This window comes from Neltuma alba, unplaced genomic scaffold, assembly GCF_004799145.2.
Source record: "Neltuma alba isolate B1F8T4 unplaced genomic scaffold, ASM479914v2 tig00013796_pilon, whole genome shotgun sequence".
NCBI classification, from domain to species: Eukaryota; Viridiplantae; Streptophyta; class Magnoliopsida; order Fabales; family Fabaceae; genus Neltuma; species Neltuma alba.
The window spans coordinates 2510-28429 of NW_021637915.1; the positions used below are offsets into that span (position 1 = coordinate 2510).

Here is a 25920-nt window from a genome sequence, read left to right on the forward strand (position 1 = left end):
ATATTTATTTTTGCTATATACTTATAAAATCCAATGCTAGTACTTGTTAATATGTTCTCATTGACTTGTTAATGATCAACGCCCTTGAGCTTGTCAATGATTGTCTGCCACAAAATTCTGATATAAACCCATAGTTTGATGTAATATTCAATGTGCATCCTTGATCACATATGATTTCAGCTTAAAAATTGTTATACAATACTATTTTATTATAATTTGATTTTATGTGGAAGTAATACTATCCTACAAATTTAGTTGTCAACTAAGACATCCTAACTTGTCAATAGGTTTTCTTTGACTTGTTAATCCAAGCCCTGAGTTTCTCAATGACTATCTGACTATCTGCATCAAAACTCTCATATAAATCCATCATTTCATCTAATATCAGTGTACATGCTTTGATCACACATGATATCAACTTAAAAATATAATTTGATCTTACCTTATATGGAGGTAAATTATTTTAGAAATTTAGTTGTCAACTTAGACCCCTAATTTGTTAATAGGTTCTCATGGACTTGTTAATCCATGCTCTTGAACTTGTCAATAGTTGTTTGCAACAAAGTTTTGATATAAACCTATATATTTCATCTAATATCTGTGTGCAAGCTTTGATCACACATGCTTTTAGCTTTAAAAAAAACTATCCAATATTATTTTGTTATAATTTGATCTTATGTTGAGATAATATTATTCTCAAAATGAGTTGTCAACTGAGACTCTCTAACTTGTCAATAGATTCTCATTGACTTGTAAGTCCATGCCCTTGAGCTTGTCAATGGCTATCTGTAACAACATTATCATATAACCCCATCATTCATTTAATATCTATGTGCATGCTTTGACGGCACATTCTTCAGCGTAAAATTTGTTATATAATACTATTTATTATAATCTAATCTTACATGGAGGTAATGGATCCGTTTGGATCAGTGATTAGAAAAATAGCTTATTGAAAAAGTAGTTCATGAAAAAAATAAAGTTGGTAAAAGCTAAATTGGATAAATTGAATTGTGTTTGGATTTGAGTTTAGAAAAACTAGTTTGCAAAAGTGAGATTGGTAAATGGTTGTTTGGGTTATAGCTGAATAAAAATAAGTTTGGTTGTAAAATAACTAAAATGGGTATGGGTTTTAATAAATAATGAAACATGATTAAAAAATAATTTCACATAATACAATGAAATTAAAATAATTTAATATGAAGAAGTGAAATTTATTGAGTGGATTATGATTGAATAAAAATAAGTTTGTTGTGAAATTTCCAAAATGGGTATGGAGTTTTAATAAATAATGAAATACGATTAAAAAATAAATTTATATAATATAATGAGTTTAAATTAATTTAATATGAAGAAGTGAAATTTAATAAGTGAATTAAATTTTAAAATATTAGAGGAATCATAAAAAAATTATTGTAAATATAAAGTGAAACACGCATAATTCACATTTATAAATAAATCTGACAAAAAAAATTAAAAAAAAATATGATAAGAGCCAATCAAGTTAAAATTAACTCAAGTCTTAAATTAGAAATAAAAATGCCAACGGGTCTCAAATTACAATTCAAGATTTTGGCCAAAAAAAAAAGATTCAAGATAAGAAAATGGAAGATGCCAAGATGAAGAAAATGACAAGAATAGCAGAAGCCTCGCATTGGCAGCCTTTTCTTGACATGGTCCATAAGCTACTTATTCAAAAAGCTCCCCCTCCTTAGCTTAAATTTAATCATGCTTTTTCATGCTTTTCAGCCCTCAAGCTCGGTGGCTCACTAGTGGTGCCAAACAGAGACAAATTTTGAATCAGGCTTATCTTCAAATAAGCTGCTTATGGCCCATCAGAAGCTCTCTCAAACAAGCACAATATTATCTTATAAATTTAATTGTTAACTCAGACTCCCTAACTTGTCAATAGGGTCTCATAGACTTGTCAATGGCATTCTGCTAAATTTTGATATAAACGTCATATACATATGCTAATCAAAACAAGTGAACTACTTAAATCTTCATTAACCTCTGAATGATGTTAATAGATGTCATTACATTTTCCAAATAAGGTCATTTATGAACAATAACAATAAAAGCAATATACAATTGCTTCTCAAACAAAGGTCATTTACAAAATGGTCATTCCAATAAATGACAAGTCCTTAAACACCAACCTGTCAATCCAATAAATGACAAGTTCTTAAACAGAAGCACTGTGTACAAAGCCACTTGTCATGATTTCCTTCCCATTCAACTGTCCTTGCAAATTTGCAATATAGGTAAGTGATTTTCAACGCTGCAATATAGCCTCATTTGATTTCAATAGTAGATTCTGAAATATAAATCAAAAAGTATCTTCAAGGATATATAAAGATCAAAATGAAGAACTACATTGCCCAGACATGCTTCTCTTGTATCCAGCTTGAGGCAGCCTCTCCAGCATAAGAAAAAATTATGGACAGGACATCACTATAGGCACCAAAATTATTGGAAACAGGCCAGCTGGTAAATAGATGTAATGAAATTCCTTAATATCGACGACTTATCAAATACTAAGTATGGCAAGTTAAATAATTAGATTCGCAAAGCTAAATGCAACTTTAATATACTTTCGCATATGTCATATATATATATATATATATATATAAAAGTCTCACAATTACAGCAATATGTTGATGAAGTAATCCCAAAATAATAACAGAATAAGAAACAGCAACAAAGAAGAAATATAGTAGGAAGGAGAAATATAGTAGCAACAAAATTCATCGAAACTATTTCCCTCCATATAAAAATCATACATTCTGTTGATGGCACACCTACAATGGGTTGTAAGATAGTAAAAAAAATAATTCAACCCAATCTCTTGAAGTCCATATCAAAAATAATGAATAAAAATCTCCATGTCTTCTCCTTCAAAGAAAATCAATAACTCTATAAAGTCCTCCATTGAAAACCCAAAGACAGTCTAAGAGCATCTCGTGCATAGTGGTGAATGTAGGGAAATATAAAGAAGTAATAAGACTCCTTCTCTTGAAATTAAATAAGCAATATGTACAGAACAAACATAATAGCCTTAAACAATAATAATAAGCCCAACAATCCCTTCCTTACAATTCAAGTCCTCCTTAATACTAAGCCTGTTTATTACAATATGTTTTAAGGAGTGATAGATGAGATCAATGGTTTTCACTAGTATTATGAAATGGAGATAAATTACCAAAGTCTGAATTGCTGAAAATTGAACAGAGATGATGCTATGCCTCATAAAAGGCTACAAGCATGGTGCCAGCATCGGAGAAGTAATATAAAGATTTTTGTCATGATCCTTATCGCCGCTGCCACCAACTCCAATCAAATTACCATTTCTGTATCTCCCAATTCAATGGCTTGGTTATCTTTGGAATCATCTCATCTTGAGAATAAATTCGAAGAGGTAGAGTGAGAGAAAGTGAGAGACGATGACGAAGTGGCTTGAACTGTGATGAAGTGGGATAGGAGCTTTCGGGGTTGACGAAGAGTGCTTGATTGGAGTGAAAAAGATGATGTAGATCTAGTGAGTGTTTAAGGAAAATAAGAGGGCATTAATGCAGCAATGATTGGCGAAAATGAAGAAGGAGGTGAGGACAACGAAGAAGGAGAGGAAGAATAGATATTTGGAGGGAGGGGGAAAGGTCGGGAGATGGCGGCAAACGAGCAACAATTTTGGCAATGGTGGTGGCAAAAGAGTTCCGACGGCAACACGGTGAGGAAAATTTACAACAGAAGGGCGAGGGAGAGAGAACGAATCCTTCAATTTTTGTTTTTTTAATCTGAGGACAACTTTGTAATTTCATTTATAGAATTTTTCACCAAGTCCCTTGGGACTTCTTATTAGTTTGAAATATTCAAGAGACCTTTTAATAGTTATTTTTCTTGTTGGGAACTTACAGTAATTTTTCCTAAATGTTATTTCTTATTGGGGACCCCGTTTGAAGTTCAGACAACAACTCCTTTCAATACATTTTAATTGAGCTAATGTATACGAAGGAAAAGAAAAGGGTGAAGGAAAATTTTGATGATACCCATTATACTATAATAAATATCTATTAATAATTTTAGTTTTTTGATCCATCTCAAACACAAGGATGTGAAGAATATTGTCATCCATAAAACTACTTACTTGTTTATTTATTATTCTATTTCATTTTATGTACCAATTAAATATCAAGCAAAACTACTGGGCATGGTAACCTTCGGAAAAGTCTATCTTTCCTTTTTAAAAAAAAAATTATTATTGCAACATATAAATCCTTCCTTTGCTAGTCCACCAACATTTTTCAAACCACGAATTCTCTTTACGAATATTTCAACGCCAATTTTAGTCTTCTTCTAAGTTATTTCTATTTTCAAACTTATTAATACCTTTTCATTTAATTAAGTACGAGCTATAGATTGGCAGAGTTGGTTAATTAACTATAAATATAGCTATCTTGTTTATCAATCACTATCATATTGGATGGATCATAATATGCACTATATGCAACTTATCAGTTCTCCTTTTATTGCACAGTCATATGAAAATGAATCAGAGCCTAGAAAATTTAAACTAGATCGAGTTATATGTTACTTCCTTGGTCGATTTGGTTAAAAAAGGAATGGAAGAGAAAATTTTGATGAATTCAATTTAAAAAAATTGGAGAAGAGAGTACACATAAAAAAATATATATAAGATAAAAGAGAGATAAAAATTAATTAAAAGTTTTTAATTTCATTTATTCAATTTTTTAAATCAGGCTCATTAAAATTTTTCATTCCACTCCTTCCCTCCATTTTCTACATTACTAATCTCTCACGCCTTTTTTTCTTACTTGTTCTTTCTCCTCAACTTTCCATTTTTTTTCCGTAAAAAAGAATATTTTTTTAAAATAAAATATAATTTTTACCCTTTTATTGTGTTTAACTAATACACAATTCAAGGTTATGAACGGGCAACAGTGGAGGCTGCTAAACGAAAGGCGGCGTGAAATTTAACTGATGATGATGCAATATTACTTATTAAAGAAAATTATCGGTGAGGTCCTAATTGAAGAGATACACACACACACACATCACCTCCTGTCCTAAATATATTACTTACAAAGTGATTCTACTACAAAGCGGATTTTATATTTAGGATGAGAAGGTATTTAGTGTGTGTATAGAATCACTAAAAAATCTTAATCATAAGTAAGCAGTATGAATTTTATTATCATTCTTTATATCGGAACTCATTACTTACTTTGTCATGAGATTTTTTTAGTAATCTCATCCCATTCTTTGGGATCACAAAGTCATTATCCCCACTTATTAGGACTTGTTTGGATCAACATTGCAAAAATACTTATGAGCACTTTTACGCAAGTTAAGATAAAACTCATCTTACATATTTATCTCATATTCCATAAATCACGTTGAAAAAAGTTGTTTGAAACTCACTGCTGCGTGCTTACATGCTTAATATAACTGTTAAATAATTAATGTGAGAATATTAAAAAGTTTAACTAAGTTAATTATTCGTAATAAATATATATTATCTTTTTTAAAAATATCATCATTAATCATGTACATTAAAACTACTCCTGGATAAAAACTTATTAACATATGTAATGATTATAGGGATTACTAGAGAGTAAAATAAATAAGTATAAAAATAAAATAGATCGTGGTCTTATATTTAAAAGTAAATTAAATTTTCAATTAACTTTTATATTAATAACCAAAAGTAATATACCAAATATCCTCAAAATGAATGATTTGCCTTAGCTAAAAAAAGTCTATTTTAAATCAAATTACAAATTAAGATTTTCATTATCATTTCTTTTACTAATTGTTGTTTTAAATATGAATTTTTATATCTTTGGCCAACAAATTGAATTTTATAATTTTATTATTTTCTCAAAATTAGGAGTGGACTTATATGCTATGAAGTTTTATATCCAAACCGCCGTGCTATCCGAGTTGTGAGTAATGGTGTGTTCTTATAAATTTACAAGTTATATGAAAAGATTATGATAAATATTTAAACTTTTAATAATTATTAAATCTGGATTTAAATGTTTTGAAAATGCTTCAGACATAGTTGCGTTCCCCGTTGCCCCACAATTCAACCCAATCTGACCCGATCCAAACTACTAAACTGGGCAAGTCAGACCGGATTTATTCGGGCCAACTGGGGCAAACTTACAAAACAAAACTGTTGGATTAAAGGTGGATAGATGTCTGAACAGTTTTGTTTTGACTTATATAAATGTGCTTATAATCATGATTCCAAACGAGGTCTAATCTAATACACATTGTTTTGTTCCTTTCTGAGATGTGAAGGGGGAAAAAGTATTAATTAATTATTAGGGGGGAAAAAAGTATATACAAAAAAAAAAAAGGTTTAAAAAATAGTGACACATTAATTGAATATTACGTTAAAAAAATTGAAAAAAAAATACTTGTAACTTCTTTTTTGGGTAAAATTATTGATCATGATTGAATGCAATGGGTGTTTTCAATTTTTTTTTTTGGATAACAATATTTTGTGGACCGATTAATATACACGCAGACGCGTCCGTTTTGGCTTTTCTATCCGTATCATGAAACACGTGATCATCCCGATTATTGAATGGGAAAGCTGACATTTAAAATTCACTCAAAAAAAAAAAGCTGACATTTAAAATAGAATATATTACTTTAATAATATTCAAATGTACACCAAAAATTCATTTATAAATGTTTATGCAAAAAATTGTAAATATGAAAATTTTAGTTAAAACTAAAGGATTTACTCGCGTCCAATATCTTAAAATCAGTTATTTTTTAAATGATATAATATAATGTACAATATAGGAATATACGAGGAATCATTGATGCATCTCATAGTGTTTTTTTGTTGAAATGAATAGGGCTATTTGCATTTCCCATAATTTAGTGTAAGTGTTATGGACAATAAAACTTAAAATTGTATGAATGAAGCAGATAGATCTTCGCTGGTATTTTAATGTGCGAATGTTTATAAATTATTGGAAGGATTGTTAAACACTTCAAGAAGGAGAAAACATTTTTTTCATTTAGAGCTCTATGCGTGTGGCTGAATTCGGTGTTAATATTGGCAACAAAAAAAAAAGAAAGAAAAAGCAGCACATGGATAATTAGTGTTTGATCACGTTTGTAAATGTAGATTATTTATACTCCCAAATAAATTTTACATCTACGATTGAAGGAGTGTCTGTCTCTTTAATTAAAAAACAAGAATAAAAGAAACTAAAGAATTAATAAGTAGCTTAGTGGTAATTATTATTAATTAGCTGAGTAACTTTGCTCTAATCAGTTAACATAAACCCCTTTAGTCCTATTTATAAGGCAGGAAAAAAAAATTTTTTTATTTTATTTATAAATCATTTCATTAAATTTTTTAACATAAATGCACTGTTCTATCCTTATTTCTTATAGTGTGGATGATTTTTTTTAAAGATTATTTTTTTTAAAGATATATATATTAAATAGAGATAAAGTTAAAAAATTGTTATATTTTAATAGAGAATTAACATATTTTAAGATTTTTTTATCTATATAAAATATGCTAGAAGTGACTTTTATATATATAACACAGAGAAGTACTCATTAAAGCAACAACAAACAAGCATATAAATGCTCCTGGAAATCTCTCTCTCTTCGTACATCTCACTTACAAATTATTATACTCCTTCGATTCTAAATATAAAACTCTTATACACACCAGTATAAGGCCGGAGGAGTAATTCTCACACTCTGGATAAGAAGGCGAGAGATGTTTATTATATTATATCATGGATATGATCATCGATCACACCACCATGGATATACCAGAAGCGACTTTCTCACTGCTACTTGTTGCCTTCACAAACTTGAACACCAATGGTTCTTTACTTCTGTCCAGTGACACAGTCAAAAGGCGGTTGCTGGTGGTATGAGTCTTCATCAAAGTAACGTATCCACACGAAGCTGTTGAATAGCAGAAGGCAAGCTTATAAAACCGGGTAGACCCATATGGCTTGATGTAGAAATAACCACTCACAGCATGCTTCAATTCTTCAAACTTGCCAGCCATAATTGGCTCTCCCTCCGACCCGATCAAATCTATGACCACCCAATCACCCGTCTTTGTGCAGTCGTTTGATGGCAAATTAGCAAACGATATGTTTAAAGGATAATCGTTTGTGATGTATTTGACAGGAAATGGCGTTCTAATATTTGCTGCCCAGCCCTTATCGTATGATATTTCTGCAACGACGGCGAGTTGGCACGACGGGCTTCTTTCAATGGCGGCTCCTTTAATGGCTTCGCCTCCAAAACCAGGTGGCAGTATGTAGTAAGCGCCTCCGTTGTTTAGGATGTCGCCGTCTGAGTCATATATGAACTCAGCTCCGGTGAAGCCAGAGAGAGCAAGCAAGAAGAAGAAGGAGAAGGAGAATGCATTAGAAGTCTTCATTGTTTGGTCGTTGGGTGTGAGGAGTGGAGAAGTAGGAGAATCTATTTATAGAGCCAAAGCTCAAGGATATGCTCAATTATTCAAATATCCTTGATTTTTTTTGGGTTCTTTTTTAGGGCTTCCGAATCACGTGAAAATCATGAGATAAGGATGCCCCGCCTTCCCCATACGGTGTCAAATTAATGGCTTGGCCCTTTTTTTTTTTCCCCAGTACAGGTGTTACTTTGTGAGTGTGCCTGCGTGGGATGTGGCTATCAATATTTAATATTTTTAATTATTTAGTTTTAAATAAGAATTTTTCTTTAAAAAAATGATAATTAAAATATTATTTTCATTTTAAATTTTATATACATTAAAATAATTATTTAAAAAATAAAAATAAGAAAAAAAATAAATCTGGACAGTCTAAAAAAAAAGCGTTGGGTACTATTTTTTCAATGAGCACCCAGGCCGAATCTAACCATGTGTATGTTATTTTTATCGTGTTGTACGTGACTCTTCACTTTTTAATCCGTACATTGATTATCTAGCTATATATATACATACTACATCCGGTCCTTAATATAAGATCTGTTTGATTTTTATTTTAGTTTTAAATATAAAATATCAATTCACTTTGTCTCTTATATCTATATATTTTTTTCTAAGGTAGTCCTTCTAATAGTGGTAGTTCTAGTCAATACACTTGATTAGTAAGGATATTTTAGAAAAGACAATACCTATTTATTACAAATAACTAATTAACTTATTTTTTAATCTCCTCAAATTAGTCAATTAGTTCTTATATTTAAGACTAGAGGTAGTATACCGATACGAAAAGAGAGTGGGTCCTAAGTCATGCCTTGATGAATTGAGAATGTCACAATAATCAATCATATTCATTATTCTGTTTGTAAAAATAAAATCAACGTGAAGATGGCCCCCCCAAATCCTAATATACTAGGACTTAATTAAATTAATAAAGGAAAAGTAATGCTCTGCACCTAAGCTGGTTTGAATTGGTTCTATATTATGGTTTATATAAATAACATGAGATTTCCTTCTTTTTATAAATTTTTTATTGATAACTTTATAAGAAATTATATTGCGCATATGTAATGTCAAATTTAAAAATAAATTTTATTTTACATTTTGTTATATGAAATAAAAAAAAAGGAAAATAATGAGATAATCAGAACGTGAACCTATATCCATGTATGGATTTAACTAAATATATATGAGCAAAGTTAACAACTCCTTTTATTTTTAAATAAATTTAATAATCTAATATTTTTTAAGAGGTGCTTTAATAGGAAGAGGAGGAAATATAATATTTGCCGTTTGTTTAAAATAATGGCTTGTTACGATTTTGTACAATAATTTATCCCGTCATAATTTTGGCGCAACGAGGGGAGCAGCAGAGAACAAAAGCTTGTAAATGTGGTGACAGGACAAATATATGTCGTCTCCTATTTCAGTCCCTTTCATTATTAAATAAAAAGAAGAAAAAAAATAAAAACAAAACAAAACCCAAAAAAAAAATCAGGAAAGAAGCCAAAACAAAAGGGGGCATGTCCCCAGTGATTATTGTGGAAAATAATACTACCGGTCTTAATTATAAGACCCAGTTGACTTATTTGAGGAGATTAAGAAAGTAAGTTAAGTAGTTATTTGTAATAAATAAGTGTTGTCATTCCTAAAATATCCTTGCTAATAAGTATATTGGCTAGAACTATCATTATTAGGAGGATTTCTTGAAAAAAAAATGCATAAATATAGAGAAAAATGGATTGGGGTCTTATAATTAGGACCAAACAAAAAGTCAAACGGGGTTTTATAATAAGGACCGGAGGTAGTAGTATCATTAATTTGTGTCCAGTATTTCTGGATTGCTCGATCGTATGTCGAAACAAACTATAAATTTAGAACCTTATAAATTAAGGAACGACTGTTTTTTTTTTTTTTTTAGTATCTAAATATCCTTTTTGAGGATAAAATTAAAATCAGCGGCAACCAACTATTCAAACTCCCCTAATTTCAATCAACTAAGCATTTTATTGACTGTTTACCTAATTAATTGACGGAAATGAGATTACAGGTTTTACCAATTGGAATTTATCGTACATATTATGGAAAGGGACTTGAAAAATATGAATGAAGTAGGTAAAGCATTTATTCTCCTATTAGTCATAATTCTACTCAAAATACTATCAAGCATTAAATATGGATACCTCTTCTAACTAAAATTCGAACAAGCCATCGTTTTCATGAGTCGTGTTAGAACTCAGAACACATGAGATGATTAATTAATCACCATTAGATTATAGTTATATTATTAGGAAAAAGCTAAGTTCTGAAGAAAGAAAAAAACTGTATTAAAATTTTATACAGAATCAAAATGCAAATCAAATCTATTCAAAAAATTGTGCTGCCTCCATTTTTATATGTAGGAGTTAGAAATAATATCACTTTGATCTTAAATACAACATCTGAATTCACTTTATATTCAAAATTTATGATTTTTTTTCAAATTATTGTCAATGACTGCATATATGAAATGAATTTTCATTCTAATAGATATGATTAAAGAGTACTTTTTAAAAAAAATAAATACAAATTTATAACAAGTACTAATTTTAACTAATTTTTTTGGGCTGCGGATAAGGCATGTTTTTGTACTAAAAAATATGAACCTTTGGTTGTGATTTCCCGTTATTTCCACTGCAGTGCTTCTTGGCTTCCTTTTTTTTTTTTTTTTTTTTGACCAGCAAGCGCTTCTTGGCTTCTTGCTGCTTCATGAATCGCGTGAATTTATAACGTCCTTGGTTCGGAGAAAAGATTAGACGATGGAAAAGGTTTACACTTGTAATATTTAAATTATAAAATCTACCGGTAAAGGACGTGGAGAGGGGGATCTCTGTGGCGGAAAAGGGTGAGGATGGTGTGGGCCCTGATGGGACAGTAGCCAATCCTCCTCCTGTCACAGTGGGGCCAGGCGCTGGACTTAATTCTTAGATCTGACCGTCTGGATTTAATATTTTATTTAATTATTTTTTAAATAAAAATTTTATTTTTTGAAAAAAAATCATAGTCAGAAGATTATTTTTATTTTTGATTCTTCCCTCATTAAAATAATTATCTTAAAAAAAAAAAAGAACTAAATATGAATTATCCAAATTAGATGAGTTTGGGGTGCTCATTAATCAAGAGTGATTAGCAATCAAACTCATTCGGCTGGGACTACATGCTTTCATAATCCCTTTTTTTCCTCTTAAAATACTTTCCCCACCAATAAGGCAAGACAATAGATTATTCAAGATGTAGTACATTGTAAAGCATTTATTAAAATATTTTATAAATTAAACTTTTAATATTACAAGTGTAAGCTGTTTATTTATTTATATTTTTTGATATTATAATAAGATGTTACATTGATGACCGTGCATCCATCCACCACCATCCCATTCCTCTTCTTTCATACGATTTCATCAATGGCATCAATTTTAGAGTCCCAAACTCTACCAGAAGGCAAATCCAGATGTTGCCCTCAGAAAGTTTTTCGATATAAGAGTGGGTGAGCTCTAGTCCAACAGAATAAAGATCCTAAAATACAGGAGTATATACTAGTTTCAACCCTTAATATACGAGTTAGATATATAGTTAATTTAAAGAAATTAAAAATATTAGTTAAATTGGTTAATTATTAAAAATATGCATTGGCATTCCTAAATACTAGATTAATTAAATCATGTGCATTAAAACTATTCTTTGATAAGACTTCTTACAATTAATAAGTGGATTGATATATGATATTTAAAACCAAACTCGATCATTGGCTCTTATATCAAGGACTAAAGCTGTAGTATATGTCTTAATAAAACTAAAACTATATATGATTGCTTCTATAGTCGTCCTTTATGCAACCTTCATGAGGTGGTTTTATTGGTTTAAAATGAAGCTTGTTCAGCAACCACCATATCGCCCATCGTCTCTGCAAAGCAAGAATTCAAAAATGTACAGTCTCACACGTGAAACTATTTAAGGAAGCAGCAAAACCATTGCAGGGCAATTCAGCGAATCATTATATGGTGAAGGGACCTTATGAGAGTGGCGACGAGTGGGAAAGGACAAGAAAGGGAAAGGACGAGAGAATGAGATGATAAACGTGTTTCTTTAATTTCAAGTCGTCTCTCTTTCAGTCCCTTTCATTATTATTAAATGGAATCATCAAAAATTAAGAAAGAAGAGACAAAACGTGTTAAATATGACTCAGGGAGTGCCTTCTTTCAGTTTACTATTTCGATATATCTGTGAGCACGACAAGTTACTTCTAGTACTTAGTAACTTCCTCCATTCTTTAGGGTTTCATTGTCTGAGTCATGTATATATAAACGTAGCTCTGGTGAAGCCAAAGAGAGCCAACAAGAAGAATCCATCATTACTCTTCATCGTTTGCTAGGTTTGTTTGGCTATTATATTAGGGCTATGAGAGACATTAGGTTAAGATGAACGATTTTGTTACTGTTTGGTAAACGAATAATGATAAAGCATTAAAAACAGACGAGTTAAACATGCCGCTTGTAACCTCAGGCTACTGGTATCTGTCTTTTGCATAAAACCAATATAGCCTGAATAATCAGTTTCATTATTTTTCACGTTTTGACAGTATATTATATAAAGAAACAAGCAACTCCCAATATAAATGACAAACCATCATAGGCTGAGGACAAGGCATCTTCGTTATCTTCTGAGAGGAAAATCGTGTCAGATCACGTGCGTGTTCATTATGATTTACAAATGAGCATCTTTTATTCTTTTGTCCTCAAAAAATCTCAACCTTTCCTTACGATTTCCTATTATCTATATGCTTTTGTCTTCAGTTTTGCCCCTACTACTTCAATTCATGAATGACGTGGAACTATACCATCCTTCAAATTGGATTATAAATGACTCTTAATATATATCTGCTCACCTCTTCACAACCAAGACCCAAAGAAGCTCAGAGAGAGAAGAAGAAGAAGAAGGTGATGAAGAAGATGAAGGTAGGTCCGATTCTTTTCTTGGCGGCCTTCGTCGTCGCCGCCGCCGCCGCCGCAACAGCGGAGGCTCGGTTCGATCCGAACACCTTATTGGCTGAGATGATGAAGAAGAATGGTGAGCCAAACTACTTGATGAAGTCGACCACCACGGCCTGTTGCAACGACTGCGAATGCACCAAGTCAGACCCACCAGAATGCCAGTGCTATGACTGGGGAGAAACTTGTCACTCTGCTTGTAAGGCTTGTTTCTGCCTTCTAATATATCCTCCAAGGTGTCGTTGTTTTGATACCACTTCCTTCTGCTATGATCCTTGCCCTACTAAGGAATAACCAGCTACTGATGAGTATCATCAAGGGCTTGTTTCTAGTAATAATATATATATGTAAGAGAAAGTGTAATTCTCTTCGTGGAACCAAATAAAGCCTACTTAGGCTTTGTTTCTCTGTGGACGTGTAACTCTATCTCGTTAAATAAAAGCCTTGTGCTCTTTATCATTATGAACTTTGCTTTTCGCAAACTACTCGTTGCTTAGCTTGCAAGCTCATGATTTTCTTCTGTATTTAGGTTTGTATCTTTAAATTTTCCTTTTCTCGCTCTTTTTTCTAATCTAGTTTGCTTTTCACATATTAATTAAAGCGGCGTTGGTTTTCGTAGCTCATTTATATTGGATATGAATGGCTGCCATTATTTGGCGATTAGTTTAGCCCCGAAGCGAGGAGGATGAAAAAGATGCCTCAAGTGAAAGAACAAAATGAGTTAACTGTTTTCTTCAAAGTTTCCCTTTGGGTTCTTTCTACTCTGATGATCTGTAACTCCTAGAGATCACTTTGATGCCCTCTTTCAACAAACAGAGACCCCTAAATCGATTCACAACTGGAAGATGAAGCATCGCAACTCCAATAAGGTTTCTGCCAATTATGGGCTCCCATTTTTTTGAATCTGTTTTTGAATTGCATTTCTAAAAGCGTTTGATTATGAAACCTCTGGGTTTTGTTACGTTGCTATATCAGAAGCTGGTGCAAAATGAGGGCTTAATAATCAAGTTCACAAAACCCACGAAGCTCTTCAGGGAGTGGAACTCCCAGAGAGCAGCCGCAAGACGGAGGGAGGCTGATGATGATGATGGAAATGCTGACTTGGCAGCCACATCGGCACTTGCTAATTTATGCATAGGATGAGTTGGGCTGGTAATTAAGGATAATTTCATGAAAAAAATTGATAAGCCAACTTTTAAGAGTTTAGAATTTAATATTTGTTTCGCACCGAATGATAATTAAGGTATTAAGTAATAAATAAATTAAAAGTTGAAGCACTAAATAATTAAAAAAAATTTCTTGTACAGCCAAACTTTTTAAATAAACAACTTGTAAATAAAAATTGAACCGTAAAATTACTATCCTAAAAACTACAATTTGTCCTTATATGCTATTTTCATTTGGTATATGCTGGGTAATGATCATCGTCATTAATGGTGTGTTTGGATTAAAAATTGAAAAATATGGGTTCGGCCTTCAAACGCAAAAAGGACAAGCAAGACCGAACACTATGCTTTGGTTCAAACATGGGTTTAAGCATCCAAAAAACAAACAAAATCCTGATTACTTTTATTCTAATCTTACAAACAGAAAATTCAACGTTGCCTCGGCAAGTAACGAGAATATAATTAATTAATTTCATTATTGTTCACACTTTGACTTTAGTGACTCATGAGGAAGATTAAGAAACTCTAAGGATTATATTATTGTTGAGAGGGAAACTAGGGTTTAGGGAGACATGTACAGATACATAGACCACTAAGACACTCAGGACAGCCAATACTGCCACCAGGTTTCCGACAATATCGCTCACAATCTGAGGCCTGACGACAGAATGTATCTATTGGTGCGCCTCCTCCTACTTCTCTTGCTGCTCTTGATGAACACCAACCTGCAATTCATATAATTCTTGTTAATTAATTTCATCTCACTTAATTCCCAACCCATACAACACGTACACAAATATATTGGATCTCCCTCCAATCCTAACTAAATATAGAGCAACTTTCAGAAACCATATTGGTTAAACTTTTTTTTTTTTTTTAACTCGACTCTTGTCAGTGTGGCTTGGAAACTCTTTCATTAATGTATTCGATTATGGTAAAACTGAAAAGATTCGACATTTTTCTGAAAAGATTGAAGATACTAAATTTTCTAAAAAAATGCATGAATTTATATAGAACTGCCGTGTATTATTAGGACTAGTGGAAGTTTGAGTATCTACTCATGTAGTAACCCAGTAAAACATTAATAAAAAAAAATGTGTCATAGATAATTTAAACTGACTTAATTACCTGATGTTAGGAGAAGCGAGAAAAAAAAGAAAGCGAAATTAATGGTTGAAGCCTTTGCCATTTGCCACTAAGAGAGTTTGAAGAATTGTATTTTGAATGAGTTAGTAGTGGATGAAGAATATTATGTGGAGGGCTTAATTTATAATGACATGTTTGGAGGTTTCTGACTATTTGAATCTCAACTATTAATTGTTGGGGATTTTTGAAATCTATTATCATTAATGCAATTAATTCTTATGCATGCACATTGACTGGGGCTTGCCTCGTAAGATCTTAGTTGTATTTTCTGGCCATGGGGCCTGAATGAATAGTGTAACCAAATATATATATTTCAATAATTAAAATATTCTACTTGTGATCGATGTCATTTAACTGTACTATTCACAAATTATAAAATGTGAGTATTTTTCAGATTCCATATAAAACATGATTTCGAGAGAGAGAAAATACAATCCCTGAAAAGTTCTTGTGCTTTTAGTACGAAATAAATCACTTTCCGACTTATGAAAAAGAATAACAACAATTCGAGAGAGTGATATATGTTTGTACGAAGTATAAATTAGGTTATATTATTTTCTGGTAACAATTAGATAGGTTATATTTTTTTATGATTTGTGATTGATAGCATTTTCACTTTTTATGCTGGCTCTGATCTATTAAGAGCAAGATAACTAATTTAGAGAAATTAAATAAATTATTTAAGTTGGTTAATTGTAATAAGTGTGTTGATTTTTGTAAACTACCTATTTAATTATATGTATTGGAACTATCTCTTTGTAAGAATCACTTACAATTAATAGAAATATTTTAGTATAATTAAATTCAACCTCTAATTAGCTTTTATATTAAGCATAACAAGAAGTACTATTTTTTTTTAATATTATATTGAATTTGTTGTGACGTGAAAAGAATGAGTCAGTGAACAGAGAACCTAAAGCAAGCAGTTAGTGATGGGAGGATCGTTTCTCTGCAGTTGTTATAATATTTTTATTTTTATTTTTTCTCTAAAAATTAAAATAACAACTTAAAGTGAAATAGAACTGCCATTACCTTACACTTGTAAAGGAGCATTTATGCTACTAAGTTGCACCGTGTCTGCTATTTTTCTCTTCACGTAAGAAATTAAGGTGGAAGATAATTAAAGCTACTGTGCAGATAAATACTCCTTAATTAGGCGTTTGTTTTATCTTCTCCGCATCAACTAATCAAATTGACTGAACTACGGATATCTAATATCGACCAAAAAAAAGAGGCCAAAATTACGTAATCAACAGACCTTTAAAAAATATCAAATAATAGGGTTAAATTTTATGTAGCGTATCGGCGTATCCTATATAAAATTCTTCTAATTTAATTTCAGGATTTTTTGGGTTTTAAGGAAAAATTCGTAAACTATTGTTAAAAAGGTGGAACTCATGAAATGGTGGACGAGTAAATTAAGAAAGTATTTTACTGAGTAGAATCTAAGCATGTTCTACTTTTCCTAATATCTATTATTTTTAAGTTTATCTTAAAAAATATAATAAAAATTCAATTAAAAGGATATTTATGTGTTAGCGTTAAAAATACTCTTATTATTTAAATAATACACTTTCTCATAATTGTAAAAACGAAATAAGCAGTCAATTATGTACTTTTCGAATAATATACTTTACGAAATTAAAAGTTCAGTAAATTGAACCAACCTATCGACCCCAATTAGGGAGAAGAAAAGATCTTCATTTTTTTTTTTGGGTCCCAAAAGTCCTTCTGAATAAGGTTTTCAAATTCAGGAGTGTAAACAAATTTGTGATAGAAATATAAACCTGGATCCTAAATTCATAAGAATCTAATTTTATTAATAAATTAGTATTAAAAGTATATAATTAATTAATTAAAAATTAAATTCGCCAATGTTCATAATTTACCATATTAACGAGAAAATTGTCTTGATACCACCACCTTCTGCTATGATCCTTGCCCTGATTAAGGAATAACCAACTACTGATGATATCATCAAGGGCTTGTTTCTATTAATATTATATATATATATATATATATATATATATTTATATATGTTTATATGAGCCTTGTGCCCTTTATCATTATGAACTTTGCTTTTCGCAAACTACTCGTTGCTTGCAAGTTCCCATGATTTTCTTCTACGTGTAGGTTTGTATATTCGAATTTTCCTTTTCTCCTCTTTTTTTTTTTTTCAATCGAGTTCGGTCTAGGATTTATTAAGATCAAGACATATCTTTAAACTTAGTTAGCGCTCAAAGACACTTATTAGTCGTCTCACTAGTAAAATTCTTACACCAGCAACATCTATGATTTTAGGAAAAAAAGCATTAATGTCAATTGCTTAAGTGACTCGTGTGGCATGCCTTCGTGTGACATAATAAATTCTTTTTAGGGCTGTTATTATGGAACCCACCTAGAAGAACTAATTAATATGACTCTAAGGATCCACTTGGTGTGAGGAAAAATAAGAGGAGAGGAGAGAAGAGAAAATTTTAATAAGCTTGATTTAAAAAATTGAAAAAGCAGAGTTAAAAACTTTTAATTAATTTTTATTATTTTTTTATATTACTTCTTCTCTTTATTAAAATTTTAAAACCTCGCTTCTCTAATTTTTTTAAATAGAGCTAAGATTTTTCTTTCCCTCCCGTCCCTGCTTCTGTTTTCCTAATGCCAAACAGTATCTAACAGTATATCAGGGATTACTACAGGTTAACTTTTTACGAACACCGTAATATGATTCTATGAATCACCAATTAGGCAAAAGAAAATATTACTTCAAACCACTGTAATAAAATACTACCTCTAATATTTAATATAAGAGCTAACTAACTAATTTGGATATGACTAGATTAGGTGTTGACTTAGTTATTTATAACAATTAGATGTTATCTTCTTTAAAATACACTTGTCATTTAATTAAATATTTAACATATGAAACTACTATAAGAACTATTTTGAAAAAAATAGATAAATATAAGAGACAAAGTGAATTAAGATTTTATATTTAGATTCAAATTAAAACTTAAATTAGCTCTTATATTAAAGGTTAGAGGTATGCCTTTATAAACAAGTTTTTATAATTACGACAGGAGGTGGTAGTATTTTTTTAAGAAAAATCTGGGTCTCTTCACCATCTTTGCGGCGCCTCCCTCCTTTGCTTCCTCACCTTCTCATCGGCGAAGTTATCGGCCGATGAAAGGAACCGTCCACGGCGCTCAGGCCTTTTAAAGAAACTCATTAAAAATTTCGCGCTTTTTAGAGCAGCATTGGTTTTCGCAGCTCATTTATATTAGATATGAATGGCTCGCTGCCATTATTACTAAAGAAGTTGACTTAAAAACTTTGTGGCAATCAGTTTAGCCGACTAAGCAAGGAAGGTGAAAAAAGATGCCTACAAGTGAGAGAACAAAAGGAATTATACGGAGTTCACAAAATGAGTTAACTGTTTTCTCCAAAGCTTCCGCGCGTATGGGTTCTTTCTTCAACGATCTGAAACTCCCAGGGATCTTTTGATGCCCTCGCTGAAGAAACAGAGACCCATAAATCGATTCAGAACTAGAAAATAAGGAATCGCAACTCCAAAAGGTTTCTGCCAATTATGGGCTCCCTTTTCTTTTTTTTCTTTGCCTTTGTATTTCAATTGCATTTCTAAAAGCGTTTGCTTTTGAATTGAAATCTCTGGGTTTTGTTACGTTGCTAGTATATCAGAAGCTGGTTCAAAGTCAGGACGTAATGAGCACGTTCACAAAAACCACACGAGGCTCTTCAGGAAGTCAGACTCCCAGCGAGCAGCCGCAGGACGATGAGGATGGAGATGCTGACTTGGCAGTCACTCCGGCACTTGCTAATTTACACATAGGATGAGCTTGGCTGATAAGGATAACTTTCCTAAAAAGAGAAAAGATAACCTGAATTTTAAACGAATTAAAAGTTTAAAAACTAATTATACTTAAGGAATTAAATTATAAATAAGTTAAAATTTGAAGTACTATAATTAAATTTTTTTTCTTGCATGGCCAAACTTTTAAAACAACTTATAAATAAAAATCGAACGGTAAAATTACAATTCTAAAAACTAAAACTTGTTCTCATATGTTATTTTTGCTGCGTACTAGTAATAATTATCTTAACGATGTGTTTGCATTGAAATTTACAAATATGGGTTCGGCCTTCAAAAGCAAAAGGACACAAGACCACACAGTATGCTTTGGTTCAAACATGGGTTTAAGCATCAAAACAAACAAAAATCCTGATTACTTTAATTCTAATCTCACAAACAGAAAATTCAACGTTGCCTCGGCAAGTGACGAGAATAGGAATCAGTTTCAGTGGTCATCCTTTTGATGAGCACGATAAGCTCATCAAATCTAAATCATCCATATCTCATTTGGATGTCCATATTTGGTTTCTTTTTTTTATATTCAAAATAATCATTTTAATATATATATATAATCTAAAATAGCGATGATATCTTAACTATCATTCTTTTAAAAAAATAATTTTTTATTTAAAAATAATTAACTAAAATTTTAAATCTAGACCATTCAAATTAGATATAAAAGTTCAGATCTGATGAGTTTAGCCGAAAGTCATTCCCGAGAATATATATAATTAACTAATTTCATTATTGTTCACTTTTTGGCATACATTAGTATATAGAGTATCAACAAACTGGAAACTCTGATACACAAATGACAAACTATCACAGGCGGCTAAGGATAAGGGAATGAGAGTTCTATCATATATATCCGAATGGTCCAGATTTTATTTTTATTATTTTAAAATAAGTATTTTAATGAGTGAAATGATAATCTCTTAACTATATTTTCCAAGAAAATAATTAATTAAAATTTTAAATTTGCACCGCCAAAATTAAATCTGAATTGTTCCGAGAGGATAAGGCATCCTTTTTTTGGCAAGGAGAATCGTGTCAGATCACGAGGGAGATGGCTATAATAGATTATAAATTCATTAATATATGTATAATATCTTGTCTGTACTTTTTTCGGCGTCTTCATTTTTGTTCCTATCTACTTCAATTCACGAATCACGTGGAACATATATAACATCCTCAAATTATCTGCTCACCTCTTCACAACCAAAACTCAAAGAAGCTCAGAGAGAGATAGAGGGAGAGAGAGAAGAAGAAGAAGGCGATGATGAAGAAGATGAATGTAGGTCTGATTCTTTTCTCGGTGGCCTTGGCCGCGGCGGCAACCGGGGGGGCTCGTCGCTTCGATCCGAGCACCCTGCTGGCTGAGATGATGGAGGAGAATGGTGAGGCAAACTACTTGATGAAGTCGGCCACCACTGCCTGCTGCAACAACTGCATCTGTACTAAATCAGAGCCACCAGAATGCAAGTGTCATGACTGGGGAGAAACTTGTCATTCTGCTTGTAAGTCTTGTGCCTGCTTTGAATCGTTGCCTCCGAAGTGTCGTTGTTTTGATACCACCACTTTCTGCTATGATCCTTGCCCTCAGTAGTTGCCAAGTACTGATAGATATGAAGGGCTTGTTTCTAATAATTAATAATAAGGCATATGATGTGAGTCTTAATGTAACCAAAGCCTACTTCAGGCTTTGTTTCTGTGAATGTGATGAACTCTATTTCCATAAATAAAAAGTCTTGTACCCTTTATTAAGGAGTTTAATTTGCGAAATATTAGGGGAGTTTAATTTGCTTTTCGCAAAGTTCTTGTTGCTTGCAAGTTGTTGCAACCTCATGATCATTTTCTTCCATCACTCTTTTTAATCATCAATAATAAAAATTTGGATGAGCTGGATCTTATGAGCCTTCGAATTCAATAAAGGATGGCAACGAATTTTAAACTCATGAATTTGTGAACTATTACCTCTGGTCCTTAATATAAGAGTTAGTTTGATTTTTAATTTGATCCTAGATATAAGACTCTAATCCATTTTGTCTCTCATATTTATCTATTTTTTCCAAAGAAATTCTTGTAGTAGTTACAAATGTTAAATATTTAATCAAATAGTAGTTTTAACTGATAGCACATCCAGTCCTTAATATAACACCTAGTTGACTAATTGGAGAACTAAGAAAATTAGTTAAATTAGTTATTTGTTATAAATAGGTGTTGTTTTTCCTAAAATACCCTTGTTAATCATATATATTAGTTATAATTACTAGTTGATAAAACTTTTAACATATGCAACTATTGTAAGGACTACTTTGGAAATAAATAAATAAATATGAAAGACAAAGTGAATTGGGGTCTTATATTTAATATCAAATCGAAAATCAAACAAGTTCTTGTAATAAAGAACAGAGGTAGTATATGATTAGCAAAAGTATTTTAGGGAAGCAACAACTAATTATTACAAATAACTAACTCAACAAACTTTCCTAATATATTCAAATTAGTCAACTAATTTTTATATTAAAGAGCGGAGGTAGCATATGGTGACCAATCTTTGTCCGCTATTTTTCCCACTCTTTATTTTTAAAGCCTTATGCCTCTTTTTTTGTATTGAATACGTAAATGGATAGCTTAAGATGTTACTAGAGTGGCAAAACCTTGCTTCACTTGTATTTTACTATTCAAAGCAATATATATATATATATATATATCCAGCGTTGAGATAAGAACTTGTGAACTTCAGGAAAATAATTGAAGCTTATAAAATTGTGGGAGTATCATGGAATAATTTGTGACAATTATATTAATGCGGAAGAGGACAGAGAACTCGGAATATGCTGAGGACAAGTGGACAGCTTGCATTATTTCTTCATTATATTTTTTGTTATAATTTCATTATTATGATTAAAAAAAATATTTCTTGAGAGTAGAGAGTAACGTCAGATCATCTATGGGAGAAGAGTAATTATTCACCAATTAGATATATAATAATATCATATAGCCAAAGGCTGTAGATAGACTTGAATTAAAATAAATCCTTTATATTATAGATATATGTTTTATAAATCAACTATATATAACCATAATATTAAAGAAAAACAGTGTTTCGATGGTGGTTAAAAAAAATCACGATCAAAGGTTCACTGTCCATGACTTTCGGCTGCAACAGGTTATCACCGCTAAAAATGTTTTTAAAATAAACATAATTATAAATCATATTAAGCAATTTTGCTAAAATAATCATTTAAATGATTAAAAGTAAATTAAAATTAAAATTTGAGAATGAATATTATTTAAAAATTTAAAAAGAAGCCCATTTATGTAAGTAGAAAAACAGCAATAACTAAACAAAGAATATGGAATACAAAGACAGCATATATAAAATTTCACTTTTATTAATTAGATGAAAATTGCATCATTTAGAAGTCCTAGCAATGAGGAGCCACATCATCGTCAGCAAGATTAAGAAACCTTAAGGGTGGTTGAGAGGAAAACTAGGGTTTGGGTGACATATACAAAGACATACATTACCAATACAATGAGGACATTTTTGACAATACCTTTCACAGTCTTTATCAACATCGCAAAATGTATCCATTGTTGTACTTCCTCCTCCTATAGCTGCTCTTGAACACCACCCTGCAATAATTTTCAGGCCATATATTGAACACATATATTTCATTAATCGATCATTGCTATATATTTGCTATAACATGTCACTCTAGTACTTATTATTTGTCACTTATATGTACCATTTTTAATGTTTCATTGGATAGGTGAGAAGAAATATACTAGATATTGAATTCTCTTTTTAATAAGGACAAAAGTGAAAGATTTTATATATTTAATGTTGTCCTTAGTGTATGATAAATTCCTATAAGTAACAAATAATAAGGACCAAAGTGGTATGTCGCGCATATAAAGATATAAAACGGTGTAAATGGATAGTAGATTAAAGAATATATATTGAGTTATTTAATTACCTGATGTTATGAGCAGCAGGAAAACAAAGAAAGCCAAGTGAATGGTTGAAGCCTTTCCCATTATACTGCACTAATGAGAGTTTAAGAATTGCTATCTTGTGAATCAATGTGGATGAAGCATATGAGGAGAGGATTTAATTTATAATAACATCTGGAGGCCTTTGACTATTCGAATATTTACGGCATTAACTTTCAATTAATTGTTGTGGATTTTTGAAAATGAATTATCGTAAACGCAATTAATTCTTGTACATAAATGCACATCACCTAGGGCCTAGGACCTCATTATATTGGAAACCAAAATCTATTTTGGTTAACTATTACAATAAAGTACTTTCTATAAAAAAATTGAGTGATTCTTATTATAAGTCAACAAGGTGGGATATTAATTGCATATTTCAATATTGCCACTCTGATCCTATGTGTAAGTTACTTGTACGAGAAATATATTATTTCAAATATAAGTCACTTGTAGGGTAATTAATGACATTTTTTTCAATTTTATTCCTATTGAATATAATAAAGAATAAATAGGTGAGGAAAATTGTACAGTATTTTTTTTTTGGTGAAGAATTGTACAGTATTTTTTAATAAGGGTAAACAAGAAATACTTTAATAATTTAATAAATTTCTTAGTATGTGAAAATGAGATATAAATAACTTACATATAAGATCAGAGTAGTATCCTATTTAAAGTTTGATTCAATTTTTCTTTGCTTTGAGATATGACTCTTTTTTTAAAAATATTTTTCCCCACACATTACGGGGTTGAGGAAGGTGGCCAGCATCCTTATTCTCCTCATTTGGGAGAATGACAATAATTGAGGATTCTAAAAGAACAATAATATAAAATAAAGTCCTTTAAGTTATATGCAGCGAAACTTAAAGTTTGAATTGTAAATTTGAAATTTACGTGTATATACATTTATTCTTATTTTACATTAATATTTTTATAGAGTTCTTAATTATCATTCTTAATAATATTTTTTCGATAAAGGTGCAGCTGACACCCTCAATTGGTTCTGAAAGTACAACTAGCTAGTATCCTAAAATACTTAATGGTACAATTTTATCCCCAACATAATAAAAATGGAGCAATCTCACCCTTAATCCAAGGGCTCCTTAACTCCGTTAACTCATGGGCATGGATTTTCTTTTTCTTTTGCTTTTTTTCCCCTGAGGTGCCGTTCTTGAGCTAATCGAAGACAACAATGGAGAAGAGAGGTGAACGCCGTTTTTGCTTCTGATTTTTCTCCGCTTGTTGGTACGTAGGTTCTGGATGATCAGTTATACTTCTTAATATAAGAATTAGTTAACTAATTTTGATAAATTAAAACAATTAATTAAGTTAATTATTTGTAATAAATAAGTATTATTTTTCTTAACATATCCTCACTAATCAAGTGTATTAGCTACAACTACTAATACTACAAAAGCTATTTTGGAAAAAAAAAAAGATAAATAAAAAGACAAAGTGGATTGATGCCTTATATTTAGGATCAAAATAAAAGTTAAACAACATCTTGTATTTAAAGGCCGGGGTTATAACATGAAGTGTCATTCATGGTGATAAGGTTCTGGACTTATGGTCCACCACTAAAGAATTTTCTTATTCTTACGGGATTGAATTAACTACATAGTTGAATCAGTACCTAAGATTTAGGATTAAAGACAGAAGAAAAGACAATGGAGGGAATAGATGATAATAGAACGACGGGGTCGCTAGAGATTATTCCGGCAATGCCTCCGTATCCTTTTGCCCACGTTCTTGTCTGCAACTCCTCAAATCGTTTATATTGCTCTTAAAACTATCGAAAATTCTAAACCCTTTCGATTTCGTTGCCGAAGCAAAAACTGCGTTCACCTCTTTCCTCCATTATCGTCTCCGATCAGCTCAGAAACGACGCCTAAAAAAATCAATAAGAGATGACGGAGAAGGCTGTTAGGTTAAGGGCAGAATTGCTCCATTTTTATTATATCGGTGATAAAATTGTACCATTAAATATTTTAGGGTGTTAGGTGTACTTCCAAAAATAATTGAGTGTTAACTGCAACTTTACCCATATTTTTAGGCTAAACATATGTTCTATCATTCCAAAATCGGAAAAGATTTCAACTAGTTCTCACTTGGTGGTGGTGGCCGGTTGAGGTTCTTATCAATAAAAGGGTATAATAAATATTATGTTAAATTTCACGGAGTTTATTATTTTTTAGTGACAATTAATGCAGCGCAACAAATATCTTT

At 31.3% G+C, this 25920-nt stretch overlaps 2 protein-coding genes across 2 annotated transcripts; one reads left to right on the plus strand and one right to left on the minus strand.

Moving 5' to 3' along the window:
* Nucleotides 1-7813: 7813 nt before the first annotated feature.
* Nucleotides 7814-8458, minus strand: LOC114739179 (trypsin inhibitor DE5 alpha chain-like). The gene has a single exon (XM_028927228.1). The coding sequence runs from the start codon at nt 8456-8458 to the stop codon at nt 7814-7816; it is 645 nt and encodes a 214-aa protein (XP_028783061.1).
* A 12510-nt stretch (nt 8459-20968) lies between these two features.
* Nucleotides 20969-21295, plus strand: LOC114739180 (Bowman-Birk type wound-induced trypsin inhibitor-like). Its single transcript, XM_028927229.1, has one exon. It carries the CDS (start codon nt 20969-20971, stop codon nt 21293-21295), a length of 327 nt encoding a protein of 108 aa, XP_028783062.1.
* Nucleotides 21296-25920: the final 4625 nt, after the last annotated feature.

Bases quoted from the DNA above. Each gene is read 5' to 3' on its own strand.
- LOC114739179 (XM_028927228.1), bottom strand. From the start codon at position 8,458: ATGAAGACTTCTAATGCATTCTCCTTCTCCTTCTTCTTCTTGCTTGCT.
- LOC114739180 (XM_028927229.1), top strand. From the start codon at position 20,969: ATGAAGAAGATGAATGTAGGTCTGATTCTTTTCTCGGTGGCCTTGGCC.